We start from the raw sequence: 27,244 nt of genomic DNA on the forward strand, positions 1-27,244 counted from the left end.
AAAGACGCTGTCTCTGAGAAGCTGCCGGCAGACCCTAGATAGAGCGGCATAAGAAGATGCAGGACGTCTGACCGCTAGTCTGCATGTCACCGAACATCACAATCCTACGAATGTATAAGAGCAGAGGCCTGCATCTACTCATTTTGTCTCTTTTTTCAATTGTCGTAAAAATCTGAATTCGAGCTGCATTTAATTCACATTTCACAATGCCGATCGGCCATAGTACCAGACGCAGCAGCAGACTATCCGCAAGAATGCCTCGCCAACTCAAAACCCTCCAGCCAAGCCAGCGCAAGCTCCCCTTCTCCGAGCTTCAGGGAGACATACCCGATGAAGGCCACCAAGAAGCATTCGAACTGCTTTATTCCGAAATCAATAACTTCCTCAAGGATGGAATCTGCAAAAAGGCAGCCAGCTCGAAGAAATCGCTTTGGAAGCTGAAGCATCCCAGGGAATTTCTGAGTTTTGCTCGCATGGTTGCTCGGCCTGGCGCTGATGGGGAGTGGGAGAAGTTGCTCAGGTCTCGGCCTTATCGATGTGCCCTTTTGTCGGGCGTGATGATGATGATGCTGGAGAAGCATGTGTTTTCTGATCTCTTGTTTGGTGCTGGACCGGAGCATGCGGAACTGCTGAGGATGGAGGACAGTTCTATGATCAACGTTGAAGGTATGACTCTGTTTGAACTATCATTTAGGACGCGATTTTAGCTAACACAGACGTGCAATCTATAGGTTTCCGACGTACAGCCCTTCGGGCCGACACTAATCGCGTGTATCTTGAAGCAACGGGTGGTGTTCCGCCTTTATTCTGGAAACGCGTAGACAAAATCACCGCCCAAATCGTAACATTGCTCTCTCCCCTCTCTACCGCTCTTGGAGAAGACGCGCCGTCTGCATCATCGTATCAGGCTTTACATGACATTGTTGCACTTGCTGGGTGGCTTAATCTCGCTATCCGACTGTCTCCCAAGATTACCGTTTTCGAATGGGTCCAGCCCGGCGAGACATATCAACACAGCCATCTCTGCGTTGGAGAATACAAGACGCCTTCCTCAGCGAGTTATGAAAAATTTCATGGTATTCGAAGCCGCACACGCGTCATGATCTCGACCGCACCGAAAATCACGAGACACGCGCACGCGGTCAAGGGGTATTTCACTGGCACAGCGACATATGAGGTCATGCAGCCACATGTCGTCACATACATCGGAGGTTACACCGACTGGGATGATAAACTTGAAGTTCCGCTGCAAAATCATATCAGCAGCAGGTTCCCCTTTTCCTCGATTGGACTCTTATCTCTGGTGATTAACGCCGTGCGGCTCGTGGCGCTCCTTTCTCTCGTCGGCGTTTTGGGGCTGATGGTGTTTGGTGCCGGGGTCAGTCTTCCTGGTCGTGAGCTGATGCTATTGCCGATCCGACTGTCGTTTCGAAGTCTGAAGTGGTGGTTCAATATGATTCTTCGACATAGTGAGGTGAACACTCAGTTTAAAGTTGTGAATACTAGTTGGTCGTGGACGTAGAGTCCTTTATTTGGAAACATGTTTTGAATTGGCGAAAATGGAAACTGGATAAGGACGAAGAGGATGTTATAGACTGGATATTTCGTTTTAATACCCTATTGAGAGTGCGAAGGTGGGCAATAATGTCAATTAGGAGTTTAGGAGTTTAGAAGTTTGTAAAGTACAAGTTAGAGAGATTTAAACACCTACGTAACCAATTTTGTCAATAGGTATTTACTACTCTAAATATATTTATTTAGTATTTGTTTTATTTACAACACGAGATGCTGGATAATACAATTGGTGTGTTGAATACCTAGTACCTGTAAGCATCCACGCGCTATTATCCTGCATGCATATGCTCATCAGGCACTGATTGGGCAGGTCAGCTCCAGTTCCTGCTAAAACCACAACATTAAATACCTGCACATGTCCACTCCGAGTTACGTCACTCCTCGAGACTCCTTTAGCAAAGATGCCAATTTTCTCAAGGCTCAGGGATCGTATATCGAAGAGAGACAGTGACGTCCCCTCTGCTCCTGTACCGGTACCCGCAGACAAGGATCCAAATCCAGCCCTACCCCATGCCACGGCCGCGTCTACGGCCGATAACTTGTCAGGTGAAGGCAATGAGCTCTGGGCTCAGGCTTATACGCTGGCCAAGGAGCGCGATAAACAGCTTATAGATGATTATGAGAGGCATATAGCTTCCTTAGAAGGTGTCTCTGTCGACGGCAAGAGCTTTTCGGCTCCGCACGATGTCAAAGTTCATGTAAACCAGCTGCTAGAACTACGGCAGAGGAAGGAAATACAGGTCTCAATCATGGGGCACGATATTACGATGCGAGAACAGATTGAGAAGTTGGCAAAGTTCCTGCTCTGGTCCGATGCCATTGTTAAGTCGGCAGTAAGCGCTCAGCCGTATGCTGCTTTAGCATGGTCTGGTGTTTCACTGTTTCTTCCAGTAAATAAACAGTCCCTCGCAATGGATCATGGTACACTTGACTTACAGTTCTTAGCTCCTTGTATGCGGTGCGAAGTATAACGAGGGTATGTTAGATGGCTTCAGCTCCATTAGCGACATGCAAATGTTCTGGAAGTCTTATGAGGAGACCTACATCGGGCAGCCAGACACGAAATCTTATCAAGCTCTCAAATATCTGTTAGCCCAGCTATACTCTTTCATCATTGAGTACCAAGCTCGCGTCATATGCCATCTATCAAAAGCACAGCTCTCTCGTGCTTGGCAGGGTATGATGGGATCCGACGACTGGGACAACGCAATAAAATCAGCCAAGGAGCTGCATGATATGTGCCTCTGTCTAGTTGACAGAGTACACAAAGATGTCATCCAAACTAAAATGGATAGCCAGCTGCAAGAAATCCAGAGATCACGGATTGTTCAAGAAGAGATGCTTCAAGTTATAAAAGAAGATAGAGAGGACGAGAAAGAGCGAAAGCTGCTGAGTGATCTTGCCACGACCTCAGGAGACTATGAGAGATACAAGAACATCAATCCAGAGAGGGTGCCAGGAACGTGTATGTGGTTCTTAACAGATGAAAGATTTCTTACTTGGCGTGACAAAAAGTCGGGAGACCTTCTCTGGGTTTCTGCAGGTCCTGGATGCGGAAAGTCAGTCTTATCAAGATCCCTAATTGATGAGCGCCACTTGAGTCCAGACACTACCGTTACAATTTCATCCTCAACTATTACTGTATCTCAAAGCATCATCTGCTATTTCTTTTTTAAAGATGGCGGGGAGGGCAAAATGGATAGCGCTCAAGCTCTATGCGCAATATTACACCAGCTATTCATCCATACGCCTCAGCTCATGGCACATGCGCTTGCAAGTCACAAGAAGTATAGTCAAGATCTCATGCGGAGAACCGATGAGTTATGGCGAATCTTTCTCGACTGTGTAGATTCGTCACCAGTCCCAATTATCTGCTTGCTCGACGCTTTAGATGAATGTGAAGAGGAGGGTAGGACCAGCTTGACTAAGAAGCTATGCGACTTATACCTCAATACCAACTCATCTGCTCCGCCACGGCTAAGGTTTCTCATTACTAGCCGCCCATATGAAACCTTTAAAATGTCATTCGACAGACTGACGGCAAGTCCTGCTTATTTGCACTTTGATGGCGATGATAAATCTGGTCAGATTGGTCAAGAAATAAATCTTGTCATCGATGTAAGAGTGGATTATATAACCAGCAGCTTTACCGCCGAAGACCGCAACAAGATCTCTCAGCGTCTTAAAAATATGGAGAGCAGAACCTATCTATGGTTACACTTAACCTTGGAGATTATTGAAAGAAATATGAGTGCCTATAGCAGACGATTGGATATGGAGGAGTTCCTGTCTAAGCTACCGTCTACAGTATCTGATGCTTATGAGAAGATTCTGTCCAGAAGTCAAGATGATAAAAAGGTCGAGGCCCTACTACAGATTGTCCTAGCTGCTGAACGCCCGTTGACTCTCGACGAGGCTAACTATGCCCTTACACTCGCATTGGGAGATGAGTTCTCGTCACATGAAAAGCTGCAAGAAAATTTATGGCCACAAGATAGATTCAAGACAACACCAGGAAACTTATGCGGCCTTTTCATTAGCATTCATGACTCCAAGTTATATCTCATCCATCAAACGGCTAGAGAATTTCTACTTGATACGAACCCTTCAGGAGCGTGGAGGGGACGGCTAAACTTATCACGGTCACATGGGATCTTGGCCAAGGCCTGCATGAGTTACTTGCTCATGCTTGATGCTCAATTCGAAAACACGACTAAATTGAAAGAAAAATATCCTTTTTCCTCTTACGCGGCTAACAGCTGGTTTTTACACTTTGAATCACAGGACGCAAGTTCCACGGATATTTCTCGGAAGCTTGCGCGCAGCCTTTGTGATATATCTGCACCGCAAACAAGAAACTGGTTAGAGGGTTGCGATTCATATGCGTTCGAGGATATCTACTTGCTCTCGGAGAAAAATCTCGATCTCTGGCTTGCGGTTTGCTTCAATTTAACTTCCGTTGTAAGCGATATGATGACACATGAACATCCCGACGTCAATGCGACAGACGCGCTCGCCCCAGCCATAGAGGAAGGCAATCTTAAAATGATAGAAATCCTCCTAAGTACTGGTAGTGGAGTCAGGATTACTAAATACCACATTTACGGGGCGGCAAGAAGAACGCCTGCGATATTCGCATTGCTACTAGACAAGTGTAACGGCGAGGTCAAGATCGATGAGAGGACTTTGATGAGAGCGATGAGTAATTATCACGACGGGGCAGCCATCTTGGACTTGCTCTTCACTAAGTGTCCAAACGAAGTCAGCATTACAAAGGAATTGCTTGAATACACAATAAGGTATGGTTCAGCGGAGACTATGTTGTTACTCCTGAATAAAAGAGGCAGCCAGGCAGAGATTACGGAAGACATGTTTCTGGCCACGACGAGGGCCCGGAGTGGCACAGAGATGATATCTGCTCTTCTCGATCAGTATGGTCACAAAATCACGATCACAGAGTCTTTGATGATAGCCGCGATGCAGAAGGCATCACTTGACTGGCTGGCCGTTCTCTTTAACAAGCGTGGCAACGACATCAAGATGACAGAGGATATTGTCAAGGCTGCAGCAGGAAATAAACGCCATGCGTCAGATATAATATCTCTGCTCGTCGATAAACGCGGCCACGAATTCAAGATCACAAAAGAAATATTGGAGACTGCGTCGGCCAACGAGACTTTGAGAGGAGAAGTTAAAGCTCTACTTGAAGATAGGCATCGCCGCGAGATGGGTGTTCCTGAAGACAGTGCTACGGTTGCATAGGAAAAGGGTATAGTTTAAGAACTTTTAGGTAGTATATTGCTTCAACGGAGGCGTGGCGGCGCACAAGCCTTTATGAACAGTAGTAATAGCTATATTCCTCAGTTTGGATTTGCTTTTTCACCAAAGGTGACAGAACCGCTTTCTCCCCCTCTTAACAACATGAAGTATCTATGCATGAACTTACCACTCTTGCTGGTTTAGGTGAGGTGTGCAGTTGCTGAAATGTAATTGAGTACCTATCTATGAATTTTATATTAGCAGATGCTGATACAATTATAACGGTACTTTTGCTATATGTGACGCCCTATACGAATATACTCTCAAGTATTTACCTGCCACGCCCTATACGAGCCATGGTCTAATTGCTACGCCCTCTACAAGTATAAGCAGAAACTGCTGAGAAGTGGATATCTGTGGGATGGCTGAAGTGCACAAGCGACGGGCTATTAATAATCACCAGATGCCGACCTATATTTCTGACGAGGCTACACAGTATACATTGCTCTGGTTGCGGACCTCGCTTTTGTTGCGGATATAACTTAGTCACTAGGATGCTTTTACTGCATTAACATTACATCACATATGGGACAAACTACAAATATAACTGCATGGACTTAGTCTTGCTCGTCATGCATTGTCTCAATAGAAATCGACACTTCGAGAACAGCTTTAGGCTGAGGAGAAGCTAGCTACACATTCTAATTTACCTCCAAGCGAAGAAAAGAAGCAAACGCTAGAAAGACACCAAAATATACACACCCAGCGTCCATGGCCTCCGAAGATACTACTCAAGCAGACTTCCTCGCCAAAATCGATGCCATACTTAAAGAAAGCGTCGCAGCTGGAGTGACTGGTCTCTCCGCCGCGATAACCTCAGCCCGCGGACACTGGACCTTTGTTGCCGGTGTCTCGGATCTGGAGAGCCAGCAGCCTATCACATCTACTCACTTGTTTGGCGTTGGTAGCATCACCAAGGTATTCACGGCCGTGGTTATTTTCCAACTTATAGAAGAAGGAAAGCTACAGTTGACAGATACTGTCAGCGAGCTTCTTGACCCCGAAATATACCGGGACATTGATAATGCCGCTGAAGCCAACGTTGACCTGCTCTTGAGCCATAAAACGGGCATTGACAATTGGGAAGATGATCCAACTTGGATCAAGGCAGGACGTGGCAGCAAGTTGAATCCAGCTCATAAATGGACCAAAGTTGAGCCTCTTGATTACATTCGACGCCCAAGATTGACCGCCCCTGAGCGTGGGAACTATTACTATGCCAATACCAACTACGAGCTTCTCGGCTTTATGGTCGAAAATATTACGCAGAACACGGTAGAGGCCGAAATCCGTCGACGAATCCTTGAGCCGCTCGGAATGGAACACACGTTCCTAGAGGGGTTTGAAGAACAGAAACAGGGCACGATGACAAAGCGCTATCACTTTGCCACAAAGGAATATCGTGAGGCAGCGGGAATCAATGCAGCTTTTCCCGAGCTTCAAGGCGGCAAGCTCATTGACTGTACGGTATCTAATCTTTCTGTTGAGTGGGCAGCCGGCGGCATGGTTTCCACGCCTTCTGATCTAGTCAAATTCGCCACTGCCATTCGAGATGGGAAGTTGCTCAGTGCGGAATCGCTTGCTACCATGAAGATGTGGCGACCAACTTCGAGCGAGACCTCCGAGATGGGCCATGGACTCTTCAGAATGAGAGACTCTGAGAAACATGGGTGGCTAGGCCACTTCGGTGGCGTGCTGGGCTTCACGGCGGCTTTGTGGTGGAAAGAGGAGGGAGACTGCGTGATATCAGTGCTGTCCAATGTAGGAGTTATACACTCCGGCGATGTGCCCTCGAGCGGAGCCCATATAGTCATCAAGAGCAAGATTCGAGAACTTGCCGCTCAATTAGCTGAGCTGTGATGTTTCTTCAATAGGGTTATAGCGTTTTCTGCATCTTGGCTGATTACAACTGTAGTAGTAGGGTTACCCGTGACCTTAATTGAACGAAGATTTAAAAGTACCTGTACCTATACCAGGACACCTGATTCAAAGATATTAATCATGTTTGGGAATTTTCTTTGACATAAACCTTTGTTCTATACTTTGCTCATATACTCACCAGCTCAATCTTTCTGGACTACATATAATACGTTACACCTTGAAACGCTTTGGTTGGCTCTTTGAACTTGGCTCACGGCTAGCGGCCAAGTGTGTGTTAAAAGAACCGTCGTTCAAAACAAAGAATTCATCTATAAGAACATAATGGCGAACTAGATGACACTCTAGAAAGGAAAACACTTTCAAAGTTCCAGAATATATGCCATAATCAAGCTCTCCAATTGAATCACTGTCTGTTTCCAAGTGTTGGGTTCAATTTGAACATTTATCCAACTACGGCAAGGTAAAGGTTATAGCATAGCATTTGCAGCTTCCAATCAACAATTGGAGTCATCTGATGACTAATCCAGGGCTTCCGTAGCTCAGTTGGTTAGAGCTTCGTACTAATATTTCCGCCTTACAGCGAAATCTTGGTAATGCGAAGGTCGCAGGTTCAAGCCCTGCCGGGAGCAAATCTCCAGTGCCCTGAGAGCAATTCTTTTTTTGCACTTTTTCTCTCTTTTTGCTTGCGTATCCAATGGTGAAGGAAGCAAAATTCAAGGAAAGTCCCAATCAAGCATAGAGCACTCTATTGACCAGGCAGGGGAAAACCCCTTGTCGTTGTTTGGGTGGCTGGCAATTGTTTGTTTGCTCCCCAATCCACAGGTGGCTGGTGGCTGGTGGCTGGCGCCCGCGATTTGACTAGGGCCTATCAAATTGGGCATTAGTAGTAAGACAAAGCCCAAGATGGCGCCAAATGGCCCATGATCGTTGTGGAGACGCATGTTCCTGCTCGGCCCAGCCCGCAGATGCTAACTGAATAAATGACAGCATTGGAAATTTGGCTCGGCTTCTAAGAGGAGGGAAATTGGGAAAAGGGGACGGGCTTAACTGATGGTAGTTGGTAGCTCTGGACCAACTGGCGGCTAAGCTGTGGCGGTATGCCATCAGTTACGTATCGTATTGTGATGTCTGGCCACCAACCACTTGATAGTCTCATCTCCATCTCCATCTCCAGCTTCAGCTCACAAAAAGCAATCGAGACTGCTATTATGGAGTCCTTGCAGCTGTAATCCATCAAGATCATTCTCGTTCAGCTCCGCCCCGTTTCTCCCTGGTCCTCAGCCGCAGCAAATGCGTGGCCTCTGTCCCGGTGCCTTGCATCGTACCGCTGCTCAAGCATCTCGTCCAGCCACCCATATTCTCGCGAGCTCCTGGCCGCCTCCACTAGCTCCTCCACCTCGTCCTGCAGCTCCCGACCGCCTCTTCGTTCGATCGCAGGCTCTGCGTTCATTCGTCCCACCGCTCGATCAATTGGGCTCCAATCGCAGGGCCCTGGGCAGGCTGGTCGACTCGTTCAGACATCATCTAGCACCTAAGCAACCAAGCCACTCCAGACCCCGGCTCGCGGACGGACCTGGGAGCAGTAGCTGGTGCCAGCAAACCGACGGAAATCTTTTCCTCCCCTTGCGCTGACATCCATCACAAACAACAAAAGGAGCAACGACAGCATCTGCCCGCATCTCTAGTCTGCGCATTTCTGCATTGCATACTCCTCCCGGCAGCGTACGAGTGCCACGGTGACGGCCTGGACAGCTGCATGAGCCCTAGCAGCTAATCGAGGCAATCTCCCCCTACGCCTGTTGCTTTCTCGGGTAAATCGAGTCTTGAATCCTCTCTTTCGAGTCCCCATCACGGCACAATAAACCTTCTCGTGTCGTGTTTGGGCTCAGCGTGCGGGTAACCGTCATCTCCCCGTGCCCCGTTTTAGGCGCGAGCCTATGCTTGGTGCTTTCGCTACGTCCTAATATCCAAGAACCTCGACCATGTCTGCGCCATATTGGGGTGCATTGCCCCAGCCCAAGGGCATCCAAAGCCGACGAGTCTCGGCAGACTACACTAATGAATTCTCGCCAAACGACCAGAGACGCTCGCTAGACGTCCAGCCGCAACGGAAGGCGAACCGTGCCTCAATCCAGACAACTTACACCGAGGCTCCCACCGACACAACTTTCAGTCCCAACTCCCCGACGTCGGCAGCTGAGTACCAAGGTCTGGCTCCCAGGCCAGCCTCGTATCGTGGATTCGGGTTTCCTCAAGAGCAAACATATGAAGGATACGACAGGCAAGATCGACGGTCAAACCGCATCTCCGACGATTTCGGTGCCGCCTCTCCAGCTCCCTCTGCCACGGATACTATAATTCGAGGGCCACCTACAAACTACCGCGATCCTTACGCAAACGAATCTCAGCGAGACGTACCGCTGCTGTTTGGCGATAATGTGCCTACCCGCACAGATAGTATTGCATCGCCTAATCAGCTTCAAAGAAGCGCAACGACGGGGCAGGGCGAACGGCGCAAAAAGTTAACAGACAATCGATCACCCCTCCAGAGGCTTGAGCTGACGCTCGACAGCATGACCAAAGAGGAAAAGAGGGCAAGAGTGGAAGCTGCAGAACAACGAGCCAGAGCAAGGGCTGCGAAGAGGGCTGCCGCTGAAACTGGCGAAAGCCGTCCTCAAACCCTCGACTATCAGTCCTCGCCCTCAACTCCCAGCCGACGCCAACAACAGCCTCCGGCAGCGGTTGAGCCAATTAGCCCAGCAGCTCAGAGAATAACGCCCCAGCGAGATGCTGCCCCTCCCAAAGATTCGGTCACGCAACCGATATCCCCCCCACGACGAGTAGCCGAAGACCAATACTATCGTCAGAATCAGGATCAGGGCCCCCGTCAGCCCAGACAATTACCGCAGCCACCGGTGCGTGAGGAGCGCCAGCCGCGGCAGTTACCTCAACCGCCTGTACGTGAGGATCCTCAACCAAGGCAATTGCCCCAACCACCCATACGCGATGAGCAGCGCAGAGCTTATCCACAGGAAGCCCCCCGGCCCGATGATCAACACCGATACTTTAGCCAAGAGTCTCCTCAGCGGCCTCGAGCTAGCATGGATCAGAGACAATTTGTTCAAGAGACCGATGTTCCTCAGCGCAATCTTAGCTTCCGCGAACGTGATATTTGGCGTGAAGCGAAGCCTCTTGGCGCAGATGTGAACCAACCGACAAAGGAATCCAGCGGCTTTTCCTTGACACGCAGTGGAAGTAACAAGTTGAAAAAGGACCCCCCAGCGGATGTTTGGCACCGGATACGCGTCGAAGCAGAGCGACGACTGCCACCGGGATCGCAGCCTGGAGAGGCTCAATACAAAGACCCAACCCAGTCTCCCAGGGCCGCAGCAGGGACAGCACCACTACCACAAGAACGCAACAGAGAGCAGGCCCCCTTACCTCTTGTGGCAAACAATGGACCGAATGCTCGGCCAGAAACAAAGAGGCATTCCCAGTCTGCTACCGAGGCCGAGATCCAGGCTATGCAACGGCGGGCTACTGAGCCCATCTACGCCCGGGAAGAGAGAGGGCTTAACGCCGAATATGCCCCCGCGGCTGCCATTGGCAGGATCATTTACGAGGCGAGTCAAAAAGCCCGAGGACGCTTTCCACAGTCGAACCCAGCAGCAAAGAGCTTGGAAGATCAGACGGACCATGATCTAATAAAGGATACACAGGAGCCCCAGGAACCCCAGGAGTCACAGATTCCGCATATGCCACAGGAACAGAGGGCGATGCGAATGCCACGGGAACCACAAATGCAACACATGCCACAGGAACAGAGGGCAATGCGAATGCCGCAGGAACCGCGAATGCCACAGGAACCACAAACGCTACAACCGCAGATGCTACAACCACAACTGCCACACATGCCACAGGAGCCGCAGGAGCTAGAGGAGCGTCACGAATCAAGACTGGTATTCAAGAACCCAGCAGAGATGCACCCTGGCGATGGCTTATACAATTCTCCTCAGTGGCTGGATGAATGGAAGAAGGGTACCGTCGGTACTCTATCCGGTACTCTTCTCGACCTCAATGGACCTATGCCGGCTGGGTCAGTAGAGAAGATCAGCGGCTGGGGGGACAGGGAGCAAGGAGGCCAACACAGAAGAAACGCCAGCATGACGACGAGGCCGCGCAAGGCCGAAGCGTTTGATGGTGAGTATGACAATACGAATGGCGCACCCACTCGATTCAAACCACCCTTGTACCTCAAATGCGGCCCGCTTCTGAGATACTGCGGCATGCGGCATGAACAAGCCCCACCAAGGCCTCGGGGTGCAAATGCTGCTCAAGACCGTGAGATTTGGAGGGGAAGCGTCATGATTGTCACCAATGATGCAGAATCATCCTATGAAATTGCGCCGACGCTCCGGCTCTTTGTACAGGATGTTGAATTGTTACCTCCACCTCCACATCAGGTCGATGGCGAACTCTCACCTGAGTATGTGGATCCCATCGCTGGGCATCCCAAGCTTGGCCGTCGTGGTGAGACGCTGTATGTTCGGCCTGTGGACCACCTTGAAGAGGGCAGAGATTTGTCGCATGTCGAGTCCGAGGATGGATTGTTCGAGACTACAAGGAGTCCGCCAGATGAGCCTTTGCCGCAAGGGCTTAGCGACTATCCCGGATCATTTGCTAGCCGTCGAGGACGGGTAGATATTGATGGGGAGAAGATGCAGAAGTACAAGGACGTGAGGGGCTTCCGTCTTCATGCCGAACGAGGTTGTACGTTCTGGCGGTTCAACATTGAGGTTGAGCTTCGGGAACAGCAACAGCGAATCGCATACCGCATTAACCGTGGCCCAGCCATGGCCTTCTGGGTTCCCGCACGTAGACAAACAATGAACATGATGTTTTATACTTGCAACGGCTTCAGTCTCACCGTCAATTCCAACGAGATGAGTGGGCCTGATCCCATGTGGCGCGATGTCTTGAACGCGCACCAGACACAGCCATTCCATGCCATGATTGGCGGAGGAGACCAGATCTACAACGACTGCGTGGCCTACGACAGCCCGCTGTTTGACGAATGGCTACAAATAAACGTTGCAGAGAAGAAGCTGAACGCAGCTTTCACGCCCGAGTTACAGGCTGAGCTGGAGTCCTTCTACTTGGAGCGATATTGCACCTGGTTTTCACAAGGCTTGTTCGGATTGGCCACCTCGCAAATCCCCATGGTCAACATGTATGATGACCATGACATATTCGACGGATACGGTTCCTACTCTCATCCTGACATGAGCTCACCTGTATTCTCTGGGCTGGGGCGCGTGGGTTTCAAATACTACATGCTCTTCCAACATCAAAGCATTGTTACCGAGACGGAAGCTTCTGAACCAAGCTGGATCTTGGGTGAGCAGCCAGGCCCGTATATCCAAGAGGTTAGCCGCAGTCTTTATATGTCGATGGGTGGAAAAGTTGCTTTACTTGCTGTGGACGCCCGCACCGAGAGAACCGAAGACACGGTCCTGGATGAGAAGACTTGGGAAAAAATCACAAGCAGGATGTACGCAGAGATCAGACGGGGACAGGTGGAGCACCTACTTGTGCTTCTAGGTGTTCCCATTGCTTATCCCCGTCTGGTATGGCTGGAGAATATGTAAGTTGCCGATTGTTCCTCGGATATGAAACGCTTCCCCTTTTCTGTTCTCTCTTGTACTAACATTTGTAGATTGACCTCGAAATTGATGACTCCGGTTAAAGCACTTGGCAGGACAGGAGTGCTCGGTAAACATATGAACAATATTGACGGTGGTTATGAGATTCTGGATGATCTCAATGACCACTGGACAGCCAAGAATCATAAAAAAGAACGCACAATCATCATTGAGGATTTGCAAGATTTGGCTATCGACCGATCTGTTCGAATCACCATCTTGAGTGGCGACGTTCACCTTGGCGCCATTGGCCAGTTTTATTCCAACCCCAAGTTGGGCCTACCAAAGCACAAGGACCCTAGGTACATGCCCAACATTGTATCTTCTGCCATCGTCAACCGCCCGCCCCCGGACATTGTTGCCGACATGCTCAACAAGCGCAACAAGGTTCATCACTTTGACAAACAGACCGATGAGTGCATGATTCCGATTTTCCAAAACGGCGTCGATGGCAAACCGAGGAACAACAAGAATCTCCTGCCTCATCGCAACTGGTGCTCTATTCGCATGTGGACCCCTGGCAGCACACCGCCGCCCACGCCACCCATGTCTGACCGAGGAAGAAGTCGAAGCCCAGGAGGAGGCGGAAGTTTGCTCCGAAGACTCTCCTCTAGGCGGCGAAAGTCTACTTCACAACAGCCCTTTGATGTTTCACGAGAATCTGTGCGTGGACCTCGGCCTCCTATTTCCGGAGGAGGTGGCCTCTTCAAGAACTTTTCCCGACGAAACTCGGTGGATCAGCAACGCCCCGGAGGTGGAGTGACTCGAACAATGTCACTTGGTCGCGGAGAGGCGGCACAGCAAAGGGCTGACATGACATACCACGGACATTATGGTAGCCAGGGTCAGTTCGATGAAAACAATATGAGCGGTCAATGGAGCGGCGAGTTTGACGGCGGATACATAGACCACCGAGCCCAGGCCCAGCAACCACGTCCTTCGGGTCTCCGTGGAGGAGGCGGTAGCGATTACGATGAGTTCTCGGCGGGCGACGAGGCCCAATTCATGGCTCAAACGCCTCGACGAGCCCAGACTGTCAACTACCACGCCGGCCCTGCTGGTGGCTACGAAGTGGATGACCCATCCGCTCCTCGCCCTTTCCATCGAACGCCTACCGGGCTGTCAACAAAAGAGTTGAAACAAGCCGAGAAGCACGAAGTTAATCTGGAAGGAGGCCTGGACATCTCTCTGAATATGGAGGTAAACCCCAAAGACCCCACAGGCATTACCGTCCCATACCGAATCTTGGTGCCCAAGCTGTTTTATGAATACTCGTCCAAGGACGACCTGTTCCAAGCAGCGGAGCCAACTGGCATCAAGAAGTTCCTCAGTTTTAGAAAGAAGCCCAAGGCTCCTTCTGCGGAACTTGAGGGAGAGCAAACGGAAGAGATGGGATACGATGACAGCGAAATGTATGACGATAGATACTAGAGATGGTATATATCGGTACTTTGGAAGCGTGGTACTAACAATTTTTCTTTCTTTTTATTATTCGTGTTTATGAGATTTGGGGACGGGTATTTAAAAAGTCTTGTAATGGCATTTTGGCGTATTTATGAGTAGCCTATGGAATCTTTTGATTGAGTATATGGATGGCTCTAGATACCTTTTTTTCCCCTTGGAGATTTGGATATTTGGACATGATAGTACAGGACTCCATATGTGGAGGATAGTAGAAAAAGAGAGATTGGATCTGTTCACTATATATACATACATGTCTTCTTAGTGCTTGGTGTGAATTCGTGCATTCTAGAGAGAATTTACATGCCAGCTTAGATAAAATTACGATTGATCCCTTAGACCTTGTTATCAAGTACGTCTTAAAGTATTTAAGGACAGTGATCAAAAAAGGAGGAGGGCATTGGGAAAAAGATGCAAAAAAAGAATGCCCACTATCAGAGTCGAACTGATCACCTTGTCATGTCAAGTGTTTACTAGTGACACGCTATACCGCTTAGCCAAGCGGGCAATTTGAGCTATGATAGGCAGTATCTTGTTAGTACTTATATACTTAGTCACTCAAAACAACCCATGTTAGTTCTCGTTTACTTGGGCTGCAAGGAGTATTTTATCCAATGAGCCACCTGCCTAGTACGGGGTAACAAATCGACGTCCGGTGCTACCCAACCACCCCGGCGGATCAAGAATTGAGGGGAAAGAGGAAGAATGGCATGTGGAATTCATGCTTTGTGAGGTAATTTGCTTACGAATAAGCTATGATAGTAAATTGTTTTGTCATTGAAATCTGTGCTGTGCTGTAAGTGCAGATTCACATGTTGGCCATGTCCTCCTAATGCCTAGGTACATCAAATGCTGCCCCCAGAAGCCTCCTATAACTTCAGCGCCGCCGGAGGATTAGGGGAGGGAGAGGCTGCTAGCGGCCCCGCCCCAGGCCCAGAACTCGCCTGTGTCTCGGAGCATATTTCCCCCCCATATTACGGAGTACTGTGCTGTACTGTAGATGTACGAGTATGCGCCTGTACCCAACCAGACGTCAAATCATTTTCCCATTTGATGCAATTTCAACTGCTGCCTCCCATCGCATCGCCATTGACGCATCTCGGATGGCTTGCCTGTGCTTATTATGCGGGCCCTGCATTGATTGATTGATTGAGCGAAGCGCTTCTTTGTCCTGTCCTTTCAAAGACCTAGCACGGGGTTCAAGGCACTGCTGCATAGACCCCGGACTTTTGCAACACCGACTGTGCTGTCATCATCTGCCTGCGCCATCTATACTACCTTATATCCATTTGGATATCTGCATCCCACCAGCCCCAACCCCGTTCTTCCGTCTCCGTCACTGGCAGAACTGGCTGGCTACGCGTCGACGAGCTGCAATTGGGGCCCAAAATGCCCCCCTCCAACCTCTCCGTGGCAGAGGAGATCTACGGCGGCGTGGCGACTCTGCTGCAGCTGCTGTGGAAATGGATCAAAGGGCCAGGCATGCACAGGGCCGCCATCGTCGCCGCCGCGGTGATGCGCCAGGTCAAGCGGAACATGACGGCCAAGAGGCTGCTGAGCTTCCCGCACCTGCTGGCCTTTTTCTGGATGCTCCTTTTGTTATGGGGAGAGCGCTGGATCTACACTAACCATGTCAACGTCTGCGACTGGAAGAGCTGGGAGAAGTGGGTGAGTTTTGTGCCTTGATATTGATGGCCCCCCTTGCTTGAATATGGATGGCTATGTGATGTAGCAGTGAAAAGAGACAATGGCTAACTAACTTCTCAACCAGCCCAAAGGTGCAACTCCTCACCATCTTGTCCTCATCGCCGACCCGCAAATCCTCGATCCTCACACCAACCCCGACTGGCCATCAGCGGTGCTGGCCACCGTCGTCACCATCACCGACAGATATCTCAAGCAGAGCTACAATGCGCTTCTGCACAAGCTGCACCCAGACAGCCTGTTCTTCCTCGGCGACATGCTAGAGGGCGGCCGCGAGTGGAAGACGAGGCAGGGCCTCTTTGTCGATCCCAAATGGGGAGTGCGTGGACGCACGGCCAAGGAGCAGAGATGGGTCAAGACGTGGCATCGAAAGTATGGCGACGACTTTTGGCTCAGTGAATACCAACGCTTTGGGGAGATTTTCTTCGACCCCTGGAATATCGCAGGCAGTAAGCCGGGTCCCTGGCAGAGGGGGAGGAAGTTGGTGGCGAGCTTGCCAGGAAACCATGACCTCGGTTTTGGCGCCATGGTCCAGGTGCCGGTAAGAGATCGCTATCAGGCGTATTTTGGAGATGGAAATCGGGTCGACATTGTGGGAAACCATACCATTGTCTCGGTTGATGCTGTCTCCCTGAGCGCGGGAACGTCTACTCAGAGGGCCAACCACGATCTGTCATCCATCTACGGCCCCGTCCACGAGTTCCTGGACGGTGTTCAGTCTACAAAGCGGAAGATGGCACAGAACGAGCTGAAGTTCTGGTATGGTGTCGAGCGGGGGATCAAGTTCAAGCACCACGTCGAGGAGCTGGACAAGGCAGACTTGACCCGATGGTCAAGAGATCCTGGGCCGGGCGCTGCCGACTTCCCCACGCTTCTCCTTACACATGTTCCTCTCTATCGTGAGCCTAATACGCCCTGTGGCCCGCAACGTGAACACTGGCCGCAGAAAAAGGGATCCGACGAGAAAGATCCTGCCAATGCTATATCAGTGGTGGCTGGATACCAATATCAGAACGTGCTTTCGGAGGAGGATTCCGTCAAGCTCGTCAAGAGTATCGGCAACGTCGTTCATGCCTTTTCAGGCGACGACCACGACTACTGCGAACTCGTGCACTCTGACGCCAAAGAGAATGTGCGGGAGATTACCGTCAAGACGATGAGCATGTCGCAGGGAGTGCCAACCCCAGGCTTCCTCATGGTCAGTCTCTACAACCCAATCGACAAGGATGGCAAGCCCCTTCCCGGTTCGCCCGAGAAGACGGTACAGACTAATCTGTGCCTTTTACCAAACCAACTCGTCAAATACATGAACTATATCGCCTTCTGCATCTTCTCCCTCATCCTCCTCGCCGTCAGGGCCTTCTTCGTTCCCATCCTGCGCCTCACTCCTTTTGCCCTGCCGCCCGAACGAAGGGGCGCCAGCCTCCCCATCTACAAAGACAAGGTCGAGCCACCGATCACGCCCTCGTCCAGCTCGAGCAACGGCGCCGGCAGCACGCGCTGGGCTGGTAAAAAGGGCAAGCATAGGCCTCGACGGAGCTTGGCTGACGGCAAGTGGCCGCGGATCACGATCAACGAAGACTACTACGACACCAGCAAGTCGTGGAAAACAACGACCGGCAGGGGGGATCGGTTCTCGGTCAAGGTCATGGTCACGGAGATGTGGACCACGACGTGGAGAGTAACTTGGATCGCGGTACTGATTTGGATATATCTGATACGGAACGGCTAAAGTGCCCATTTTGATTTGGACCGGCGAAAGATGAGATAGAATGAACGAGTCTTGTATTTTATTTATTCAGATTTCTGCATATGGATGGGGCTGTAGATGCTGCATTGCATTGCATTGCATTACTTACTAGGTACTTAATTATCAATGGGGAAAATTGTGTGTATGTGTTTTGGCAAATGGGCGGGAGGAGATGCATGATCAGGACAAATGGCTAGAACAGGTTTATACCAAGCATTCAATACCGGAGCGTACCATCATTTGTGTCAATCTTTTATATATATTTCACAGGACTTGAAAACAATAGTCAATAATCATAATCATAATAGGATAAACCACTTTGAAATCTTAACCTCCACGTCCCATATCCCACCTTCTCTCTCTCTCATTCTCTCTCACAAACTCTCCCTCCTCACTCACCTCGCCCTCCTCCCCACCCCAATCCTCTCATTCCTCTCCTCCCTGTTCCTCCTCGCCCTCCCCTCCGCATCCTCCTGCACGCCCTCCATCGCCTGCCCGAGCCCGAGATCCCCCATCGCCGCCGTCGTCTGCTGCGTCGCCGCCTCCGCTCCTCCTCCTCCTCCAATGTTGGCTCCTCCTCCAGTTCCTCCAGCCTTGGACGTGGCCCGCGCCTGGACTTCGGCCGCGTGAGCTTGCTGCGCCGCCAGGAGCGCCTCGCTCGCGCGCCGGTCCTCGTACGCGGCGATGTCCTCGGCTGTGATTTGCAACGTTGTCGGCGGGCGGCGGAGCATTGTTGTTGTGGTGTGTTTTATGTCTTTCTCTTGTATTACTCTTCTCAAAGGAAGAAAGTAGACAGATGTGTCCTTTGAAGAACTGGTAAAGAAACCCGTGATTGAGTCCTTCTCTTGATGGTGGTGGTTATTGTCGACTCTGCTTGTGCACTTTTTATATGTATGCGTCTATGAGCCTTTGCTAGAGAACGCGCTCTGTGTCTCGTACTGGGGCTTATCTCCGTGTACCAGAAATGAGAAAGAATGCAAAGATAAACCCGTCGAATGTTGTAATAGAGGGATCCCAGACAGGAAATGTGTGAAATTGTCTTGACGACCTGTGCAGATGTTGAAAGTTGAAATTTATTCACTGGCGATTGAGGATGTAAAAGGTGAGATGAGATCAAGTGAGGTCAAGGGAACTAGAGACAAGCGCCGCCAGCTACCTAGTAATGCGCCACGGCAATCACAGCCATGGTGGGGGAACTGGGGCAGCTACAGCACTTCTTCAATGAATTATCAGATCACACGCAAATCACACGGTTATTATGATGCTATTCTCAATGGGTTGGTAATAATACATTATATGGTTTGGTTTAATTACTATTACAGCCTAAGCTCAACACATCTTACACAATAGCAGCATAAATATTACACGCCGGCTTGGACAAAATAATCGCTGTTCGCGTTGTGGTATCATTCAACAACTGGTATCTGCCTCCATGAAGACCGACTCAGCTCTCAACTTCCAAGCTCATGCAATGGTATATAATTGACAAAGGAAATGAAATGCGGCATTTGGCACATGATTCAACCAAGATCCCAAGCCATCACATCATGCAAAATTTCAAATCAAAACAATATCCCCCAGTATATCATGCAACACTTTAATACGTGTCATCAACCTTGAATCCAAGGTATGCGTCCAGGCCATGTCCCATGGCTTGCTTTGAACCCCCAGCTCCCTCGCCCTCCATCTCGCCCTCAGCTGCTGCTGGCCAAGGGCCGTCCATGCTATCCGTCGTATAGATGCTAGCGCTGTAGGTGCTCTCACAGCCGTTGCGAAGCTGCTTAATAGTGTCAAAGATGTGGTGTTGCTCTTGGGCGCTCACAGGGGTCTTGAGCTCCGCATCAGCATCCGTCTGTACTGTCGAGGGTGTTGATGCAGCGGATGTCATGCTGCCAGCCGAGTCTCGCTGTGCTGATCGCTCCGACTTCTTCTCTGAGGCGATAAGCTCGCCGGGAGTTTCGAAGCCAAACCCTTCAAACCAAGTAGTCACCTCTTCAGCCATATGACTCTCCTCTTCATCTGCCTGTACAGGCTCTTCTGGGAATAGCCCATCCAAGTCTTCGGCGGCACCACCCAGAATCGCCGTTTGGAACTGCGTCCAATCAACGTCCCGATCGCCTTCCACTGCCTCTACTGTTGCCACTGAGTTGCGACTGCCAGCGTCACTGAGGACAATGGGCCCGTGTCTGAAGGACGGGCTGGTCCTGGTGAAAGGGGTGCTGTTGTATTGAGTGGTTTCGTCTTTTACTTCTGAGGCATGGTTCCAGCTGTGGCTTCGACGGTGGCCAGATGCCTTTGAGCTCCTGTTGCTATCCGAGGCAGATCGGAAGCCCTCTGGGATAGGTGGCAATAGTGGCATTGTGGGAGCTCTGGCCACAAATCTGGCTGGATTCTTGGGGGGGACCACCGGCAACGAGCTGGTTGATGAAGCGTCATCGTCTTCCACAATGGCTTCTTCCGTCTCTGGAAGTAATAGCTGTGGCACCAGCATTTTTCCAGGTAGAATCCTGTCCCTATCAACCTTTGAGGGAGACTTCGGTGAGACGTCACCGTGGATGATTTCCGGAGAGATAATTGGCGAGTGGGGTGGCGGGACAGTGATTTCGAATGGTAGAGCTCTCATTTTAATGTCAGCCCTGCTCATTGGCACAGGCGACGCCCCTCTGTCTGGCCACTGGAAAGAGTCACGGAACACTGGGCTTTGTTCCTGCTCTGTAAGTGGGCCTCCAAAGTGGCGAGGCATCATGGCAGAAGTATCTGATGCCGCTTTCAACCGTCTTTCTTTGGACTTTTGTTGTTTGTTCTTAGCCTTGCTATTGTCTTGGCCATTCCAGATGGCCTCGATTTGGGCAGGCGTCATAGGCTTTTTCTCAGCTTTCTCAGTCTTCTCAGTCTTTGAATGTTGTGCTTTGAACATCTCTGCCATGTTCTCTGTAAGGGTCCACCGAGAAGACCGCACATGTTTGCGTGACTCTATGTCAGCTGTTGCTTGACTTGGTCTTCTATGAATAGGAAAGTGAAAGGAACTGGAAACAGATGCTTTGCGCGCCACACCAGACACAGACCCATGGCTGGTGGCCCTGCAGCTGGACCGGCGACCAGGAATTACTGGCACCGGTGTGGCCTCAGAGTACACAGATGCATTGGACGAAGCTACATTTGTGCCTGCATCTGTGGGTTCGTGCGCCTGGTCGGCTTCCTGCGAAACCTGGTTGGCCGCAGCGGCGATGGTGGTGGTGACCGCCGCTGTCGTAGTGTTTGCCTGCAGCTTGTGCTCAGATTGTTGGCTGAGGCGCCGCGTGTCTCTGATGGAAGGGCCAGGGAAGGGTGAAAATGGCCGCAGTATGCTGCGGCTCCGACTGGGGCGGTGACTAGACGGACTGCTCTTCTCCATAACTGTGCCTTCGAAAAGATCCTCCTCAGGCCGCTCAGGTCGGTGTGGAGGGTAAGGAATTGAAGGCGGGTCTGTCGGAGCAGGTTCTGATGTCGTTGCATTTCTCTCACTGTTTCCAACAGAGGAAAGCTTCCTGTGATGGAAAGCGGCATCGCTTTCGTAACTACCGCGCGAGAAGGAGGGTGTAGTTGGTGTCGAGACTGCGGGTTGTGATGAGGCGGAGGATGAAACTGCTGATAGGCGGCGAAGGCTCTTGGTGCTCCGCAGAATCGTAGAGGCGACGGAGTCTTTTCTCCTATGAGGGGAAAACCATGATCGTGACCGCTGTTGCTTCTTGTCTTTGGCTGAGTCCTCAGATTCGGCCGCAGACTCATTGGCCTTGGCTGTCTCGACGGCCTTGGCGCGTGAGTGGGAACGAAGCAGTCCTAGTCCACCTGACTCCCTGTGGAAGTCCAGCCGCTTTGTTAATTTGGTCATCTCGGCGAGTAAGTAGCCAGAGATGGAGTTGAGATGTGTTGCAGTATGTATAAAATAGTAGCGCAAAAAGGCAACTGCGCAGGGTATCAAGAAGAAGAAGAAGAAACGGCGAACAGGTCGGGAGAACGCAGGATTGAACGGCCGAGTGAGATTGCGCGGAAGATTCCAACTCCTACCAGGCGCGGGCGATAGGAAGGGTGGAGCTGTGGGTAGGCATGGTAGTATCACCAAGTGTCGCTGCGTTGGCCCGAAGTAAAAAGAAGCGATTCGAGTTTGCTGTTTGGCGGATTGCGTGCGTTGCTCGCTTTCTCTTTGTGTCGCTGGATTTGTTCGCGCCGGGTGTTGGGGGTGAACAAGTAGCGGGCTAAGGAAGGCTAAAAGGACCTATGGCGTTTTTGTGGCAACGGCCGGCCAGGAAAAGAAAAAAGAAAGGAAAAAGACAAAGGCCTCCACGATGGAGGAGGGGATTGGAAAGATTGTATATGTATGAGATATGCAGTGTGTAGGAGTGAGGCTTCTCGATTTGCGTGGGGAGAGTTGACTTAAGAGGCAAGTCCATCCATATCATGCCATGTCCATCATCCTTGGATCCCGGCATGCATTGGCCTTGGAGGCTCCTTCCCTTGCAACCACCCAAGCAGCCAAAGGTACCACCTGTGCTGCAGCAGTACGATTGCAGTACAGGCAGTACGAGTACGGTACCAGGTACTTGTCCGGAGTACCTCTTGCTAGCAGTTTGGCCGATGGGGCTAGACCGGGGCTGCAGCGAACCAATGGCTGTCATTGGAGCAATTGATGGCGTCTTGGTTGGGGAGGCAGGCACAAGGGCAGGCTGGAGCCACCTCGGAGCTGCTTTAGCTCCCAAAGCCAAGCCTAACCGAGACGTCCGGCCCGCTACGCCAGTCCTAGCGAGGAAGTAGTTTCTACCTGCAGCCGTGCTTGTTCGGTTTCCCTCTTTGCGTGCAATTTGGCTAATCAGGGAGATTTGCAGAGTTAAGATGATGGACGCATCTTCAGCTCGGGCTCACGATCCACTGGGAGAGGCCAGATGCCCGTGTTCGTAATTGAACAAAAGCAAGCACAGCACGGCAATATGCGGCAGCACCGCTCGGAGCCAATAGCGCCCTTTTCGGCCTCGAAATATTGGCATTTGATGCATTCAGCTCTTGGGTTCATTGTGCACGGCAGTGGCGGAGTGGATCAAATGGTGGCCAAATCCCTCTCTGTCTCTCTGTCTCTACATACATCAAATATCTCTCAAAGATAGTGTAATCTACTTCACTGGATAAAGAAGGCGACGGACGCAACGCCGTTGCACGAGCCTGACGGAGTCGTGGCCTTTGACTTCCACCAGGTACATCCGGAGTAATAGGCGGCAATGGCGCTGTTGATTCGTTAGCGACGGCGGCCATTGCAGAGGTGCCCCTAACAAGGCGGGTTAGCACCTCAAGAGGCCTAGCGCGCTGTAACTTGTAAGTTAACCCGCCCACAAAGGCACTTGAAGCAGTTCAGATGCCGCTTCGCTCCCCACAGAGACCCCCAAAAGGGCCCCAAAAGCTGTCAGCTGCTGCTACGTTGAGTCTCTGGGCAAGGACATCTCGCCGAGAGCAGTCGACAGTCGTTCATGGGACATGTTGATGCTACCTGTACATATGGATACATGTACGAGGACGGACCGTCCATCCCAGCTCTGGTCGCGGCCCCGCATTTGCGTTGCAGGACGGAGAGAGAAGACGCAGAGAACTTGATATCGGTGCATGTTTCTACCACAGTACGGATGTACTGCATGTAGATAGTACGGCTAGACGGAGCTTGGACATGGAACATGGAACATGGAGCTTTCAGGCAGCGAGTAATGGGAAGCAAGGGGAGGGCAAGTTGAATCAGAACTAAGTCATTGATGGCAGACATGGTACATGAGTGAGCAAGGTAAGTCAGTACCAGGTACCCCATAACAGCATTGACAGTAAGAGTGCTAGGCGCATGTATTACGAAATGCCAACTTGAAGTGTTCCATGCCATGATCCAATGTTCTCGACTTCGCTCAGCTATCGCCTTAGTAGATGCTATACCACTTAATATTGCAATAGGTACTCTTGCTATTGCCAGTAGTAAATCCGCTACCATCCACCGTCATATATATTGCGGAATGGAGACAGTATATACTATTGCCAGCACTATCTGCCCACTGTGATCACGCTGATTGCAGAAAAAAAAATAACTGATCAAATGCGCAATCAGATACGGAGTACCGTCCGTGCCAAAAGTGCCCCAGGGAGCACGTTAGCACCGCTTCACCGTAAGTCTTTGAGTCCATCCCTCCGTCTCTGCTTGCATTAGTACCTTGGTTTGTCTCTGGCACACCTCCACAGACCACAGGTCTGCAACAAAGCAACCTTGAAAAGTCGATATTATCCACGGTATTATACTCGGTACAACAGGCGCATCACTTGGCCAGCTGTGCACAAGACGAGATGGACGGGCCGATGCCACCATGCGAGCGACTTGGACTTTGCCCGCCCAGTTGCTTCACATCGCGGGGTACGTACCCACCGGCATGGAGCATTCTGTAACTGCCAGTGGTTTCCGCCAAGGTGCACGATCCCCTTTTTTCCCTGCTTCTGGAAGGCCAGTGAAAGCAAGGATTGTTTATGTCAATGTGTTTGCTGCTAAAACGTTTATACCTCAATGCGCCTCCGTTGTTATCTTTAGAAGCAACATGATGCACAGGTACTCGTATGTACAGCAAAGTTCAAGCCCAGATCTGGAATCCTCCCTCCCCTACGGACCATCCCGGCTGACTTGAAGTGGTGGCGCCCAGCTAATGGCGCTAGCGATTACGCTCCGTCGATGGTCCCCGCGAATTCAAAGTCAATCCAAGAGGCCTTTTATCCTCATCCGCCCTCGGTGAGTCCGCCACAGCATGGCCGCCATGTCGCCTTAGCAGCGGCATCGGGGCCTTTTAGTCCACAAGGAATTACTCGTGTGTACTCGTTGATGTTCGGCATCTGATGGTCAGTGGGCGAGACATGCGCTGAGGGATTTGAACGAGATGAGGCGAGGCGAGGCGAGACGCAGACGCCGTCATCATTGTCGGTATCCTATCCATCCTACCTGACATGCATGAAGTGCAAGGACCAACGGGGGCACGGAGCGAGTCGTGTTCTCTGCCTCATCCACATCCATCATGCTCAACACAAAGAGAAGGGGAAGCTCGAAAAAACAAAAACTGATAAAAAGAAAATGGAAAAAATGGAAAAAGGAACAAAGGGAAAATAGGCAATGCAGGCATTTCGGCATCAGCGTATCCCGCTAGTGCCGAAGCAAGCACGGTCAATCGGAGGAATCAAATCGCAGCCCAGGCAATTAATCCAGCATCCATGCAGCCATCCTTCGGAAGCCGACAGCAGACGATCTGGGCGATTGACGGCCTGAGATGGATGCCATGCACGTACTTTGTACCACTCGGACTAGCAGCGAGTCACCAGGCTCTTCCACCCATTGATCCTTGCCCCACAAGCGTCGGATCCCACGCTGCCCGCCAGCTGAAAATGATTCGCAGCCGGCAAATACTGCGAGTGCGAGTATAGCCAACGACTCTTCCAATGACAATAGCCCAGCACAGCTATTCAGCCATGCTTGTCTGGGCTTACACGGCCACGTCGCCTGGGCCGCCAGCTGGGCCGCCCTTCACAGGCAATCTGCCAGAAACAAAGTGCGGCCACGTTCAAAGACTCACAGACTCACTCAGCAAGCCGTTTTCATCTTACACGCCAATTAGTGCATGCTCATACAGTACATACTCGTACATGGGCAATAGCCAGAGACAGTAGGTGTCATCCCCATTGTTACCCCTCACGTCAAGATAGCGCTGCCCACATGCGTCTGCCGAGCGACAACTGCAGTACATACACGGCGAGATAGTTCTAGATCCCGAGGCAGGCGACAAAAGCAAAGCACGACAGAGCGGCCATTTCTTGTTTGCCTCGGCGGGGCGTGAACATCTTTGCTGCAACCAGCTTGGAGGCGATCAAAAGGCCAGGATTGCTCATACATACTTGCATGTGCATATTGCCTATTGCCAGCTTCTAGACCATAGGCACCCAGACAAAGCAGCATGCAAGCACGCACATACTACCGCATATACTGCCGGTATGGATGGGACACGGTTGTTCACCGAGTGGCATCCATGTCTCTTCATGTTGTCTCGACCCAACCACAGCAGCATCATCGTATACTCGTACTCTCTCACCCTGCTGCTGACGGATGAAACAAATTCGCATCCTGCCGCCCAAATCGACCCCGAGGCTTAGTACAGCACCAAGCACATATCCGGCAAGTCCACAGCAGTCCGAGTTCCATGTCATACCAGCGCATCCCGCTCAATACGCTCTCGTTACTCTGACATCACCAAAACCCATCGGTATTCCTTCTACAGTAGGTGACAACCATTTGGGTGGTCCGATAATAGCATCCGCCCCATGCCATCGTCCATGTCCCCATGCTATGTCGTGCGAATTTGCGTGGCAATGACAGGTAGCTTCTCACGAGGCCATGTTGCATCGAGCATCGAGGGTAAAGCCCAAACCACAATCTGCCTGCTGCCTTAGTCCATCTCGCATGCAAGAAAAAAAAAAGCAAGTAACAAAACAGCCGGGGGGGTTATGTATGATCGAAACGGCTATTTCGCGTCGGCAGAAGAAGAAAGAAAAAGTACCGCTCGGGCCATCTTTTTTGGTCATTGCTTGCATGTTGCCCTTGTCGAGAGAGGCAGCTCCTAGTAGAATTTTTTTTTTTTTTCTTTTCCATTTCTTGGTCCTATTGTTTTTTCTTTTCTTTTTCTTTTGTCTCTCGCGCATAAAGCCAGACCTAGCGCCCGCATGTTTCGCCGATGAAACCACTTACTCCGGACATCTCGGTGATTTATTTCGTTTAATATAAAGATAGATGTCCTGCTGTGCTTAGTTTATGAAATGATTCGACACCACGACACTGAAACGTCGCAAGCTTATGGACTCACCATCATACCTAATAGATATGTAGCCATCTTAAACCCTGGCGAGCGGGCGATGTGGTAGTATCATTACAAATGTACGTAATTACTCTATTCGACCTACCAGACCAGGTAACAAGCCTACTGTCATATGCGGGGAAGCTTTTAATAGCCAAGGTCACTGTGGAAACATGTTGATTTTGGAATATTTTGTCGGTTCGAGTCCGAAATTCTATTCAAAGCGATTGTGGCTGTAACTATTCTCATCATGCCACCGTATTCCCTCCCTCAAAATGATACCAAAGAAATGCACCACCTAATGCTTGTTCCGTACCCCCAAGTAAAAACCCAATTCCCAAAGTACAATCTAGTAATAATTGCCCTATTCCGTAGTCGTAATGCCGAATTGTAGTGTAAGCTGTCTTTATATTAGCAGTTAGGTAGCATCAACACCAATGAAACCAACACACTGAAGCTGTTCACGGACG

The 27,244-nt window shown here is 50.6% G+C and overlaps 7 protein-coding genes across 7 annotated transcripts; 5 read left to right on the plus strand and 2 right to left on the minus strand.

Moving 5' to 3' along the window:
- Positions 1–254: 254 nt before the first annotated feature.
- On the plus strand, positions 255–1,522 carry T069G_03875 (uncharacterized protein; the record flags this gene model as incomplete). Its single annotated transcript, XM_056171085.1, has 2 exons — positions 255–666; positions 732–1,522. 2 exons carry the CDS (start codon positions 255–257, stop codon positions 1,520–1,522), a joined length of 1,203 nt encoding a protein of 400 aa, XP_056031977.1.
- A 454-nt stretch (positions 1,523–1,976) lies between these two features.
- Positions 1,977–5,337, plus strand: T069G_03876 (uncharacterized protein; the record flags this gene model as incomplete). The annotated part of the gene is made up of 6 exons (XM_056171086.1): positions 1,977–2,465; positions 2,521–3,079; positions 3,254–3,367; positions 3,425–4,152; positions 4,240–4,645; positions 4,724–5,337. The coding sequence occupies 6 exons, from the start codon at positions 1,977–1,979 to the stop codon at positions 5,335–5,337; spliced, it is 2,910 nt and encodes a 969-aa protein (XP_056031978.1).
- A 1,305-nt stretch (positions 5,338–6,642) lies between these two features.
- On the plus strand, positions 6,643–7,254 carry T069G_03877 (beta-lactamase domain-containing protein; the record flags this gene model as incomplete). The annotated part of the gene is made up of 1 exon (XM_056171087.1): positions 6,643–7,254. The coding sequence occupies one exon, from the start codon at positions 6,643–6,645 to the stop codon at positions 7,252–7,254; it is 612 nt and encodes a 203-aa protein (XP_056031979.1).
- A 2,003-nt stretch (positions 7,255–9,257) lies between these two features.
- T069G_03878 (uncharacterized protein) lies at positions 9,258–14,408 on the plus strand (the record flags this gene model as incomplete). Its single annotated transcript, XM_056171088.1, has 6 exons — positions 9,258–9,689; positions 9,780–10,232; positions 10,290–12,919; positions 12,992–13,640; positions 13,719–13,821; positions 13,885–14,408. 6 exons carry the CDS (start codon positions 9,258–9,260, stop codon positions 14,406–14,408), a joined length of 4,791 nt encoding a protein of 1,596 aa, XP_056031980.1.
- A 1,419-nt stretch (positions 14,409–15,827) lies between these two features.
- T069G_03879 (uncharacterized protein) lies at positions 15,828–17,874 on the plus strand (the record flags this gene model as incomplete). Its single annotated transcript, XM_056171089.1, has 4 exons — positions 15,828–16,106; positions 16,210–16,461; positions 16,516–16,591; positions 16,643–17,874. The coding sequence occupies 4 exons, from the start codon at positions 15,828–15,830 to the stop codon at positions 17,872–17,874; spliced, it is 1,839 nt and encodes a 612-aa protein (XP_056031981.1).
- A 413-nt stretch (positions 17,875–18,287) lies between these two features.
- On the minus strand, positions 18,288–18,623 carry T069G_03880 (anaphase-promoting complex APC subunit CDC26 domain-containing protein; the record flags this gene model as incomplete). The annotated part of the gene is made up of 1 exon (XM_056171090.1): positions 18,288–18,623. One exon carries the CDS (start codon positions 18,621–18,623, stop codon positions 18,288–18,290), a length of 336 nt encoding a protein of 111 aa, XP_056031982.1.
- Positions 18,624–19,489: 866 nt separating this feature from the next.
- On the minus strand, positions 19,490–21,763 carry T069G_03881 (uncharacterized protein; the record flags this gene model as incomplete). The annotated part of the gene is made up of 1 exon (XM_056171091.1): positions 19,490–21,763. One exon carries the CDS (start codon positions 21,761–21,763, stop codon positions 19,490–19,492), a length of 2,274 nt encoding a protein of 757 aa, XP_056031983.1.
- Between the last annotated feature and the right edge of the window lie 5,481 nt (positions 21,764–27,244).

This window comes from Trichoderma breve, chromosome 2, assembly GCF_028502605.1.
Source record: "Trichoderma breve strain T069 chromosome 2, whole genome shotgun sequence".
NCBI lineage: Eukaryota > Fungi > Ascomycota > Sordariomycetes > Hypocreales > Hypocreaceae > Trichoderma > Trichoderma breve.